The following is a 13,444-nucleotide window of genomic DNA, read 5'->3' as shown; positions in this document are numbered from 1 at the left end:
GTAATAAATATGATTAACACTCACTTTATGCTACAGGTGAATGGTCTCATTTAATAAAAATTACAGCGCACAATCAAATGTAAAAGCAACGATCTTTTAAAAACAGAAATTATTGCTGATAAATTGTATCAATAAATTATAAAAACTAGATTGATGCACAAGGAAAGAAGATTAAGAAACCCAACACCAACAGGTTGTACATTATAGAGTTATGGTCATCGTAAAATATAGTTAGAGGCAGTGAAATTTCAGCATTAATTTGCTTCAGCTGTTTTTCAGCTGATCGACACAATTAAGTATAAACAGTTTTGATTGTATATGTGTGGATCAGCTGAAAAACAACAGAGGAACTACAATACTCAAAAATCAATAAACAAAATTCAATTCAATAATTTAAGACAAAATTGTAAATAAAAAATTTCACCAAGATTCTTTGATGGAGGAAGCGTTCCTAGAATAGAGGCAACGTTTCCTCGTTGAATGGCAATCGCAATTCGTCGAATCAGACAGCTTGTTGCTCGACGCTTGTAAGTGACCTGTTTGCTTCCGATTTGTTTCAGTAATTGTAAACCCACCTTACCTAAGACGCCAGATGTTTCGGATGTTTCTTGTCTTCTGCGTGTTTGGCTGCATAACCACAATCACGTGACGTTCTATCGACATAGGATTTTGTGTGATTCCAAAGTGAGGATTTCCTTTGACTCAAGGAACCAATGTAAAACAATCTGGTTTCTTTCCATCAGGGCGTGAACAACCTGATGGTTCACGAACGCAGTGAACTTCTGCCGATTTCAGCGCTCGCTGGATTATGTCATTAACGGATTCGTACTTTGGTCCTGTTCCTGCAGCTTTTGCACATGACAGACCATGTCGACTGAATTCGTCCACTTTTGAGCCACATACACACTTGTAAGGTTGAACGATTGCTGCATCAAGTCGAAGAGATTTCGCGATACAAAATTCGTCGTTACTCAAATGTGACCCAATACAAATTTATGCTGATTTTTCACTTCCTCTTACTGTAAGATGATTCTCTAAAAATAATTCAGAATTTCGCTGAGACCAGGAGAGCATAGATGAACATGAGGAAGACAAATAATTCTGCATTGCAACGGTTCAAATTCCAATTTCATGCTACCAATAAACTAATTGAATCGAAGCACTTGATAAAAGTTGATTCCGTTTTATATTCAAAATTTAAAATAACTAAGGCCAGAGCACTGCTTCTAGCACGAACATTGAAAATATTCGGAAGCTGATGAAATCACAGTAGGCACTGCGTTTATGTTGTACAGATAGATGACTTGTTTTCGTTGTATGAGTTAAAACTTACAATACAAACAACCCTAAACGGTAGCTCGTATCACTAAAACCTCCAAATTTGACACTTGTGAATTCAGTGTTCATGCTATTAGCAGTTCTGTGTTAAGGCACATTTACGGCATGTATAGACCAAAGATTTGTTAGCCGCACAGATACAGATTTAGATGGATGTGTAAAAATGACCATATTAATGGCCGAAGCTTTAGAACTAGCTTTTGGACTCTGGTTTGGAAGAACCGTTTCAATTCGGGGTATCCGAAAAATATGTATTTGTGTCATTTTCGACATAAGTGACCTTCTTCCTTTGGTGGTTCCTTGATTTTTGGAGATTCGAGTGGATTTTTCTAACTCCTCTTAACTCCTCTTAACTTTCTTAATTTTCTGATATTCACTTTCTGAAACAATTGTTTTGGTGAAATTCTTATGTCCAGGCGAAGAATTAGTAGCATCAAATGTTTTGAAAATTGAACCGGATCTCAACTGTGTCACCTATTTTGTGGGGTGCTAATTTCCTCCTAAATAAGTCCTAACATATTATCAAACTCATTGAAAACAACTTCTTTTGTATTTATTTAATGAACCGTCTAAATGTGACCATTCAATGCCACACATCCTCAACGCCAGGAAATCGTACACATATGATGTTTAAATAAGTCGATATTAAAAGTACTCTTCGGCATACCATAATCATAATAATGTCATAATCATTCAAGTTGTTGGGGTTGGGTTGTTCTAACACATCAAACAGTAAAAATGCGATGCGAACTACTTTCCTCCCAATAAAACTGTACGAGAAAATAATCGTAAAAATACTCGAAAAATTGTTGTTTTCAAAGTCTAATTTTATGTTTTGCTGTAAAGTTTTCATGTAAATTTCATCAGAAACTTTTCAACGAGGTATTCACCAAGCTATTCAAAAGCATAAATTAATGAAGCAAAAGCAATAAAGCCAAATTGAAATTGCCTGATGATTCTTTTCCAGTAAATTTATACGGTTTTGATATACTCGATAACATACGACTTATCATGAAATAATATGTATGAGGTTGGTAATATCTCTGGTTTGTTTACTCCACCCATTAGGATTTAAATAATGATGTAAAAAACAAAGGATTATGAAGTTCGGTACGATGCAATCTCAACCCCTACTAATCACTACGATCATTAAAATTCGTAATTTCCACTTTGCATTGCGAGCGGCAAACGTAGAACAATCTTCTTTTTGTCGCCTGGTTTAGTTTTTTTTGTAATATATTTAACATGAGATGAAAAGTAGAGTTTTCGTGTGAATTTTGTTGATCCGAGGCGAAGCCGATGTCAATAATCACACGAAAACGAGACTTTTCAACTTTTTATCCCGCTTTTTGTAATGGATTTTATCATATACGCGCGGTGCTCGGATGTCAAAATTACTTAACTAGAAGAATAATTCAAAAATTACACTTCAGGTTGTTGTCTCGTTTTCGCTTATGTGATAAAATAGAGTACACACTTGTCACTATCAGTCTTGGCAAGCCTCGACTTCTTCGTGACAAGTGTGTAATATATATTATATGTCTCTGTGTGGTTAGACTAACATTCTGCATCAGCTCGGAGAGGGAGTTTGGGTTTATCTTTTCAACGACACATAAAAATGATATGCACCTCTGCCCAAACGTTTATTTTGACAGGTTGGATTATGATCCGCGCCTTCGGCTTCGGATCACAATCACCAACTCGCCAAAATAAACATTTTCGACCGCAAACGCATGAAAATAGTATTTTACATGAATAGGGATAAAAAGGTGAAAAGTAGAGTTTTCGTGTGAATTTTGTTGATCCGAGGCTTAGCCGAGGTTAATAAATACATTAGACTTTTTATTTTTATCCCGAGCTATGAAATGAATTTTGTATGCTTGCTAAGAGGACCGAAAGTAAAGCTGTCAATTCGCGGGGACCTTGAATTGACATTTCTTTACTTTCAGTCCTCTTAGCAAGCATACAAAACTTAATACGTAACTCTTTCGGCCTACTTAATCGACACGTAAATAGCTATTTTGAGATTATTCTCTGGTTTTCGACCCCTTACATGAAATTTTTTTTGAATGTCTGTTTTGGACGATTGATTTTAGGCACTTTCGCATGTACAACTCGCAAAATTGCCTAAAAATAATCGTCCAAAACAGATACACAAATAACTATTACATGCTGAGGTCTTCGAAAGTAGTGCTTGAAACATGAAAAGTACTGTTTTCGACTCATTTACCATGTAATAAATATTATGCACGTATAACAAAGCGGTCGAGGCTTGCCGAGACGGCTTGTCATACGTGCATATTCTTTTTTATCGCATAAGCGAAAACGAGACAACAAGATATGCGAATGACACTTTGACAATTTACAGAAGTATAATGTTTGTTTATATATCCTAAGTGAATAATTTTTTCGGGGAATCACACCGCGTATGCGATAAAGATAATTTCGTTCGATTTTTGTAAGCAATTTATATTTTTCACAACGCAGGCGAGAAAATAGTCGTTTTTTTCCTCCGCTGAAAATTTGTTGTGAAAACAAACAACTCCTTCAAAATGCAATTTCCAACTTTTCTTCGATCGTTAAACAAATAACTGCGGCGCTGCGAAAACTGAACTTTTTCATGTATGTTTTGGGTGTTGATGAAGCATCTTTTTGTCGCTCGAATTTTACTTTTTCATTCCCTTTGAACTATCAGTCGATTACAATTGCCCGGAGGAAGACTGTGCTGTGAGTGAAGACAAATAGGCCATAACTGTTTTATTTTCGTCAATCTTAAAAATCACGAAATTCGTGAAAATTCTTGAAAATTTACGAAAATTCTCGAAAACATTTTTAGTAATATGACTTCCCAATAAATTAAACTCATTGACAAAATGTTACAAACAAACGTTAAGCTGAATTACAAAATGCTGTAATTATTTTCAGATATACCTGCAGATGATATTCTTGAATTATTTGGAAAAACATTCTTCGAATTTTGTCAGGACTCTGGCTACGACAAGATACTACAAGTACTCGGAGCCACTCCAAGAGATTTTTTACAGGTAATTTAACGAGCATTAGCGTTGTAAAACTGCACACAAAATTAAAATCAATATTTTGCATAGAACCTGGATGCCTTACATGATCACTTGGGTACATTATACCCCGGGGTAAGAGATGAGATATTAACATTCTCTTTTATGTTCGAATTTTTATGACGAAATGTTGGTTTGATGATTTTAATGATACACTTTAGATGCGAGCTCCATCATTTCGATGTACTGAAGAAATCGATGGTTCACTTATTTTACATTATTACTCGGAACGACCTGGTCTAGAACACATTGTAATAGGAATAGTTAAAGTAAGAAAATCGATTGCATAACGCAGTTATGATGAGCGGAATAATAAATTTGGTTTTCCATTATCTTGCAACATAATTTCAAAGGCGGTTGCCCTTAAACTGCATGGAGTTGATGTAGATATCAAAATAATCAAACGAAAGGGAGATGCAATGGTCGAGGACCCCACTGCTATTTTATTGCCTACAAATTCGTTAACTAGTAGCTCCGAATTGGATAATTCGTACAAGCCAACAATAGACCATAGTCATAACACTGCTGCAATTGATATAATGGTAGCTGCAGTAGAGAAATGTAGACCGAATGGCAATGGAAATGTGTTGCAATATCAAACGAATTGCCGATGTTGTATGAATGCATGTAGTACCAATGCGAATAATCTGATGAAAAGTATTTCTACCGTTACAATTAGCACTACGTGTAAATGTCAAGGTAAGCGGTGCGATACGGTTGCATTTTCGTTGGATCAGAATTATTTTAATTTATGGTTGATAGCATGATGAGTGAAATGCACAATGAAAAGTCGTTTCCAGTTTTAATTCAACCGCATTTACCGTTACCCCCTTGCGCGCAATAGCAATAAACAAATGAAAGACAAAACATCAAAGAGTCAACGACGATATAGCTACACTACCTTTATTTGTATTTCCGAGGGAAAAAGACATTCCATGTTTATCGACCTAGTTATACTTACTTGAACAATGACCTTTCATCATTATGATTTTCTACGTTGACATTAGAAGTTATGTTGTCATACGGCCAATTACAGTCACATGAAGAGCTTCCCAATAATTATCGATATTTTCATGAACAATGTGGTATGACAGTGTCAGTTGCTTTCTAAAGCTAAACGGTTATTATTTGCGAGCCTTGAGGGCCGTTACAATGAAAGTTTTTTTTTGTGACTCTGATAGTTCACAAAATCGTTACATGCAATGTTTAACGAATTATGCAAACAAACCCAACGCGTATGTAACTTCAGTGTATACACGATGACATACTTACCAAGAGATAAATACCTATCTCAGAACATTGCCTTAACGGTTAATCCTCTCACGAACCACAAACACCACCGAATTTTTCTAATTAATTAAGGAAAATTTTAATTAATGTGTGCCATCCATTCCACGCACGATGCGATATCAACGGTTTCCATGCGAATACATGTCATGATGTGATGTTGTGGAATGAATAGAATGAATCGGTTCCGTTCTAATGTAAATAACTAATCGACTACTGTTTGAACGCCTGGATTAAGGGAGCCTTGATTTCATGAGCGTGAAGAAATATCATCATATCATGGTACACACGGTCTGTAAATGAAATAAATTAATTTGCGGTGATATGCGAAATCTTCCCTCAAAAAAAAAATCGCTGAGCCGTTTATTAGTTTGTGTGATCACTATGCTTTGATCGATTGATTTCCGCCAGAGTAGATACTGTACTGAACTGTAAACTGTCAAGTTAAAAGTGGGTCAGTTCTGCGACTTGTTATGGATTATGTCGAGTAAGATCGGTTATACAGTTTTTTCTATTAAAAAACATAGAACAGAAGAACCGGACTGTTTACCCGATGTCCGATGAGCTTTTGATTTTTGTATGAATGAAGGACATTGAAGGACTTTTCACAAATTTTCATACAACGTCCGAGGGGCTTCCTGAGCCAGTCCGGCTCTGGATAGCAGTCCGAAGAAACCAAACCATTTTATTTCTAATCCCGAATATAGTCTACAAGTTCAAAAAAAAAATTATCTCAAATACACTTTAAACTGAAGAAGAGACGAGCAGTTAGGCGTGGTCGTTTTTAGAATTCCATTTTTTTTCCTTCTGAGTGAATCCGTTATTTGAATATTTCGTTCAAGATTCATATATTCCGCATTCCCAGTGCAAATGTGTGTTCAGTTACAATACTGAACTCGATGTTATTTTATTCAAATGTATGCCAATTCACCCAAAGGGCATCTTCTTCATACATTAACACAAACAAAGAGGGCGGATATATGGATGGATACACATGGAGCAAACATCATCGATTTCCCTTTGTACATCTCCAACGATTATCTGGCTGTTTAATGTCACATACAATGATAAGAGTTACCAAAATGGATTAGCAACTTTCGGTTCGATGTGATTTACACCGAAAATAATATAAAAAAAAAAAAATAGTCAGAAATTCATTAGCATCCGGGCCAGTTTTATGCCACAAAAAAATATGCCACAAAACATTTTTAATTATGCATGAAAATAACGGCGGCCGCGATGACGAGTGAGGATCAGTAATATTTCCATTCGTTGTTTGTCTGGATTTGAATTTGTAATATTAGCCAAACATTATTGCAACAATGAATGGTGACTATAAAAAATTCGTATAATTTTTAAATCTAAATTTAACTGTCGATGAAGTCCGGGTACTATACGGGGTACGGGAGAACAGAGAAATAAATTGTACTGTGTGCCGCTATGTAATAATACGTATACATTCATTACAACAACTTTATCACGTTCTGCTCAAGTTTTTCCCTCAGGGAACAAACACAAAAACATGGAAAATACTTCCAAATCCCGAGAACCTCAATAAAACCCAAAATCCTAGAATTCTACAGGTGGGAGCGGTGAGGAAGGATTTCTTTTTTCGAATATTCTTCATCATTTGATGTCAGGAATGAAGTTCCTTAAAATAAAACCCTGAAATTACACTCTGTTACTTTTGAACCTATTCCCTTAGCTCACGCTCCTCAGGATGATGAGGCAGAAACCCACATATTCCCTTTTGTTTCTTCCAACAAACTTCTTCCGAAGAAAATATTTCTCCATGTTTCATCCAATGAAAATTTTTGAGACGAATTTAGAACAAAAGGGAAAATCTCTTAATTTCACTAGCACGGACGCAGCCAAAATAGAGGTTTTTTTTTTGTCTTCGATTGAAGTTCTCTGGTCAATTTTTTGTATAATAAGAGACAGGCCGCATACCTCTATTTTAATCAGTTCCTTAATACCTATTCCTTCCCAGATCTGAAAGAATGCTTCGCGATCGAAATTTGTTAAGAGACCAACGTCTGTTCTGCTTGAATAAAAATATCAAAAAAACTGTAACCATCTAACGGTACATTTATTAGACATTCTGAAACAATGTTTTAGAAACACTTTAATTGTGAAATTTCATTTCAATCTGTAACGGCTGATGATTGTTCGTGAATTTATTTTTCCCTATCCATAATACTTTCATGTGTACACAGGATGTATATGTGCAAATAGAGTGTCGCACTAATAAACCAATCTCACAATAACAATACAAAATAAACACTCGATCAATGCTTGTCGAATAATCGAATCTGCTTTCTGCAATACACGACCGCATATTTAATTTAAAGATATATATGACTGGCTGAGCAGTATTCTTTGGGTTAGCCGCTGAATATAATGTTCGTATAACAGTACAACACACAAATGTCGCAAACAATGCCATAGTATTTGGGAATAGCTACCAAAATTTTGCATTTGCATAGTAGTCCTTAAAATTGTGTTACATTTATACACTCCTAAGGGATATCGACTAGCCGTTGCTACAACAATATATTATACAGCCATCCATATGTATAACGATATCGACGTGATTTGAATAAATATCCATGGGAATTGAAAGGTTTATAAATTGTTTATTCAGAGAATAATTTATTTTGTGGAACATTTTGCAATAATAATACAGCCAACATAAATATGTATGGTGGTGTATGCCAGGCATTCCCTTTTTTTCGGATGTTTGAATTTGGGAGTTCGTATTTTTCTATTCACAAGAGTGTCTCTTTGATAAACCAGGGAATATCTAGCTACTAAGCAAAACTATTAATTTACAAATAATTTTCTTTAACCTACCACGAAGCACCTAGCATAATCTTAGAATGTTGCTTATGTCAAATAGAACAATATTTAGTGTTAGTGACCATGAATTTATAACCCTATTCTTACTACTATGCTAAAAGTGCTTTGTCAATAACTAACTACAATTTCCTACGTTTTTTCCCTCTTATTTCGGATCACGCTAGGCACTCATCTGACTAAAAATTTTAAAAACAAAAATGCCTTTTTAAGCTTTTTATTTACCCTCCGAAAATGTGCGTTAAAGAAATTTTATGTGTTCGAAACTCTTATGCTTGTTAAAATATAGTGTAAAATACCAGCAACAATGACACGGTATGGTTATCTGCTGCAACGATAAATCTGCTGAACTGTGCTTGCACAAGACTTAGTTTTACACTTCAACAATAAGACGGTGAGCTGATGGTAAATGTGGCTTCACTCGTCAATGTAGTTTAGATTTACAATCTTATAACGTAGTCTTTTTGAAGAATTTTGTTTAAAAAACGAAATTTTATGTTGGTTTAAAGGCAACCGGCGTTTTTTTTTTCTTTCTATATGTATGCACTTTCCGGTTTTACTTAGTTGCTAGATCGAAGCCCACGTGTGAATCAGTCCCTCGCAGGTCCACAGTCCACAGTTAACCATATTAAATTGTTCTACTTAACCTGTCACATACGGCTATTCATCTGTTATGAACGACAAAAATAATGACACGCTCTGCGTAATATGGGCCTATATATAGTAAAATGCATGTTTGAAGAAATTGAAGTACAAGATTTGAAATCAACCAATTAAAAATACTTTACGTGTTACGGCATGTTTCATTTTCATTTACATTGCCTAATCACGTGAAGCATTGTACTTACGAGGTTCCAAGTTGGAACCTCGGAAGTAATATATTATTGATCGATGGAAGTACTAGACCCAATAATAATACTTGTCATATGTCCCTCTGTGACAGGTTAAGACGAAAAATGATCGCTCGGAATTATATTAGTTTTTGAGAACACCCTGTTGAAGATGTCGCCATTTTTCGCCATTAGTCAATAAGAAATTAATCATGTTAATTGTTGCGCTATGTTATAGCAAACAAACTTCGTTTTGACGCTGTCAAAATACCACCTTATTCCTTTGTTTGTAGAATCATCCACTGTTGACTAAGTTTAAACGTAAAATGGAAAGGCTACATTGCATTTTAACCACCTTAACAAATGTAGTTAGTTGCTAGAGAGGGTATTGGTTGAAGTAATCGTCAGTTTTTTTTAAATCGGGTTTAGGTGGGTGGCTACTTTGGCGACTACTTCAGCCTATAGGTAAAAGTCTACATACGTGGGGAGAGGGGGACTCAAAAATGGCCAATTTATAGCGTGTACTGCACTATTTGAATAGCCCTAATGCATTTACTGCCAACAATTCGAATTTAATTTTTGGGCAGATATTTTTTTCAGATATAGTCAATCAATTAATAACAAAGCTTGTTGTTTCCAATATTTTTCAATTAATAATAAACAGACAGCAATATGAATATGTAAAATACGAAAGAGTTCGTATTGTGCGGAATTCGGTTAAAATTTTAAGCAACAATTTACATGGATATACACGATACAGTCTGAACTGAACATATACATATAGTACAACAATTGTATTATGCTTCTCGTTTACTTTTTTTCTGTAGTTTCCACACGAAAAAGGGGGTGAACTGAAGCCAATTTATTTATTGTATAAAACGTTTAGCTCCATTATTTGATTTGCCAAACTCTAATCAGTTTAAAACTTAAATCATAAAGTTTTCTGTTAATCCAAGCATTAATTATCCTGCTTGTTATCTTAGCGGGGTAACCGTCTTGTTTATTGAGAAAATAATAAAAAATAAACTTTAGAAGTCAAATTTAATTGGAAAAAGTCTGCAGTTTTGACTCCTTTGTCATTGAATCCATTGGCGTTGATATGTTGATATACTGGAAATATACACTGGATATAAATGGAATAATAAAAATTTCGTCTTCGTAATTTTATTGGAGCAAATGACCGCGTCGGGCGTAACTATTTACTGTTCAAGTTTAGTATCAAAATTTTCAATGTCACAGGATTTTCTACAAATTTTCTATGTAAAAATGAGAAAACGTTTATTTTCATAAAATATGTGAACATTTTTACGTTCATGCTATTAACCAAAAAATAGGGAATTAACTTCGTTAAGTAAGTTATTTTACTCACTAGGCCCCGAGAAATGAGTTTAAACGCTCATGTCGATGAAGTAATGACTCATTTCCCGGAGCTTAGAGAGTAAACTAATTTCATTCTTTTAGTTTTGATCACACTTGTTCACAGTACTAAGCTAGTTTCGTGGAAGAAATGATATTAAAATGAATTTCCAGATCAACCACTAGCAGATTGTCCGCAATGCAGTAATAGTCAAACGACGTTGAACGATGTTGAAACAAAACTTTTCGGTAGAAATCCACATATCTGTGATAGCTCGAACGGCCAACATAAACACCAATGCTATGAGTTGATTCAAGAGAAGCCCGTCGAAATTGAAGTGTCGGATCATATACAATTTTTAATAACTGAAGTATCAGCACCAGCAGCTCCATCAATACAGGAGAAAGAACCGCCAGATGATGTGGACGTACTTACTGAAGGTAAAATACTTCGTTTTGGCATTTGTGTTGAAAGTTTTTCGGTGGCCATTAATCGTTGTAATCCCTCAACTCCAGCTGCTCCAAATATTTCGTAATTAATATTCGGTGTGGCGCATGTCACCCCTTTTATAAGAATTGAACGCGAAATAATTGGGCTAGCTGTTTCAATTTTAACCAATTTTTACAATATCTGCTCATTTCGCAACACTTTCCATTGCAGGGCCATTGATTTCAACAGCAACGTTTTGTAGGATTTTTCCATTTCATATAATGTTCAACAGACAAATGAACATTGTGCAAGTTGGAAAATCCGTTTCACGCGTCATACCTCGGTAAGTGATATAATGTTTGTAGCAAAAGTTATTCTCTGTATGTCGCTAACGTTGATCAAGATACAGCAGACCAGTCTTAAATACAACACTTATGGCCTCTTTTTATTTTACTTTTTATTTGTTAACCAGCAGACGTTTTCTTAGTCCGTCTAACTATTTCAATAGCACAGAAAAATACCGTCAAGTTTCCATTCAAAGTTTCAAAGTATAATGAAATCTCGTCCAATAACAATTTCTCGAGAGAGATTCTTTGAAGTATCCGATTACAAATTCTTGTAAAAAGAAGCTCTGGCTCTGAGAATAAGGTAGATAATAAAATAGTTGACGGAAAAATCTGTAGAAAATACGTTCACTAATTGTTACAAAAATAAATTTAGAATGTAAGACTACACTTTTTTGTATAGGGACGCCACAAAGGATGCGGTGATTGTTGTCGATTTTTTTCATTACATTGGAAATCACTTGGTATCCTTAATTGAACGAACTCGAATAGAATCTTTTGTTGACAATAGTTTGGTTTTCATGCACTCAACAGATAAGTAATTTTTGTGTCGTTTTCTTTTCAGTGTCAGTGAAAACAACTGCCCGTTGTTAGAAGTATTAGAAGCGGTTCGACCACATTTGCAGTTGAACTTCGAAAATATCTTAGCTCATATTAATACGATTTATGTGCTGAAAACTAAACAGGGAGCAATGGGCCTACATGAACGGTATTTACGATTAAAGGTACGTATAAAAGAGCAATTCAAGGTATTATACTGATTACATTTTGAAATCCAAGATGATAGAGAATCTCTATTAGAGACACTTTTGCAGTGACTGCTTTAAAAAAACATAGCTAACGCCGACCCGTACGAAACACCTATTCGTATCAAAAGCCTTTAATGTGAAACTCTTCATTTCTCTTACTTCATTTTCTTCTCTGCTGAAAAACTATTCTTCCTTTTAAATCACTTACATTATCCACTCTTTGCCTTGTTATCATATACAATTAAATTGCCGGAGGCAATATAGACAGCCCCGTACGAAGTCAAATTTCATAAATTCCTATTTAAACAGCTATATACCGCTATATTTACCTATATTTCACTGTAAATAAACATTTCACAGAGGAATATGCTATTATATAGCTCTATATGCCTGTATATAGCTCAATATAGCTGTATATAGGTATATATAGATGTCCATATATGGAATCCCTGAAACCCCTCACACTTAACACATTATTTCCATGTTAACAGAAACTCTCTAAGCATCATTTTTCCCACTTTATATCACTTTTAATAAAATCCAATATGGCCGCCGGCAGCCATTTTGTTAGGAAACCGAAAATAGTACCGACGCTTTACATTCGTTAATACCTTTCAAACAAAAAAAAATCATGAAATTCGGTCAAAATTTACTCGAGATATTGACAAAATACTCCACGTTCACTGTACGGCCGAGTAGCCAGATAAGAGCTCACTCCAAGAGACCTAGCTCACGCTCCGGAGAACATAACTTCATAAACTTTTTTTTCCCTGATTGGTACGGTCAATACCTATCTAATAAAGCTAAAACGAACGAAATTAGTTCAAATTTGGCCGACCTACAAGCAAAAACTGCTTGCCGCCCTGTGCCTGTTTCACACCAAGGGGTCTAACTCACAAGTCGGCCATCCGATTTCCATAAACTTTTTTTTGTCGATCGGTACTGTAAATATCTTTCATTCGATGTATCATTTACGAGTATAGCGTTTAAATGTCCGGAGATATCTTCGAAAAACCGTAAAGCACTTATTGGGCCCCAGCTCAGGAGGGGTCGATCCAAAATCACTCATCTTCGAACTTAGCCTGTCTTTTGACATTACCAAACGGGGAAAAAAAAGAATTTTCAAAATCGGATGCGTTTTACTCAAGTTATCGTGCAGACAGACAGACAGACGGAC

The 13,444-nt window shown here is 35.2% G+C and overlaps 1 protein-coding gene across 1 annotated transcript in view; it reads left to right on the top strand.

Moving 5' to 3' along the window:
• Nucleotides 1-13,444, top strand: part of LOC119067520 (guanylate cyclase soluble subunit beta-1) — a 140,946-nt gene that overhangs the window by 62,419 nt on the left and 65,083 nt on the right. The window contains exons 4-10 of the mRNA XM_037170546.1: nt 4,264-4,382; nt 4,446-4,490; nt 4,577-4,684; nt 4,769-5,114; nt 10,919-11,185; nt 11,406-11,517; nt 12,084-12,243. Coding sequence (XP_037026441.1) covers nt 4,264-4,382; nt 4,446-4,490; nt 4,577-4,684; nt 4,769-5,114; nt 10,919-11,185; nt 11,406-11,517; nt 12,084-12,243 — 1,157 coding nt within the window. The remainder of the gene's footprint in view (nt 1-4,263; nt 4,383-4,445; nt 4,491-4,576; nt 4,685-4,768; nt 5,115-10,918; nt 11,186-11,405; nt 11,518-12,083; nt 12,244-13,444) is intronic.

Source organism: Bradysia coprophila (genome assembly GCF_014529535.1).
Source record: "Bradysia coprophila strain Holo2 chromosome X unlocalized genomic scaffold, BU_Bcop_v1 contig_12, whole genome shotgun sequence".
NCBI lineage: Eukaryota > Metazoa > Arthropoda > Insecta > Diptera > Sciaridae > Bradysia > Bradysia coprophila.
Note: the sequence above shows the minus strand (reverse complement) of the source record. Positions and strands in the feature narration are given on the sequence as shown.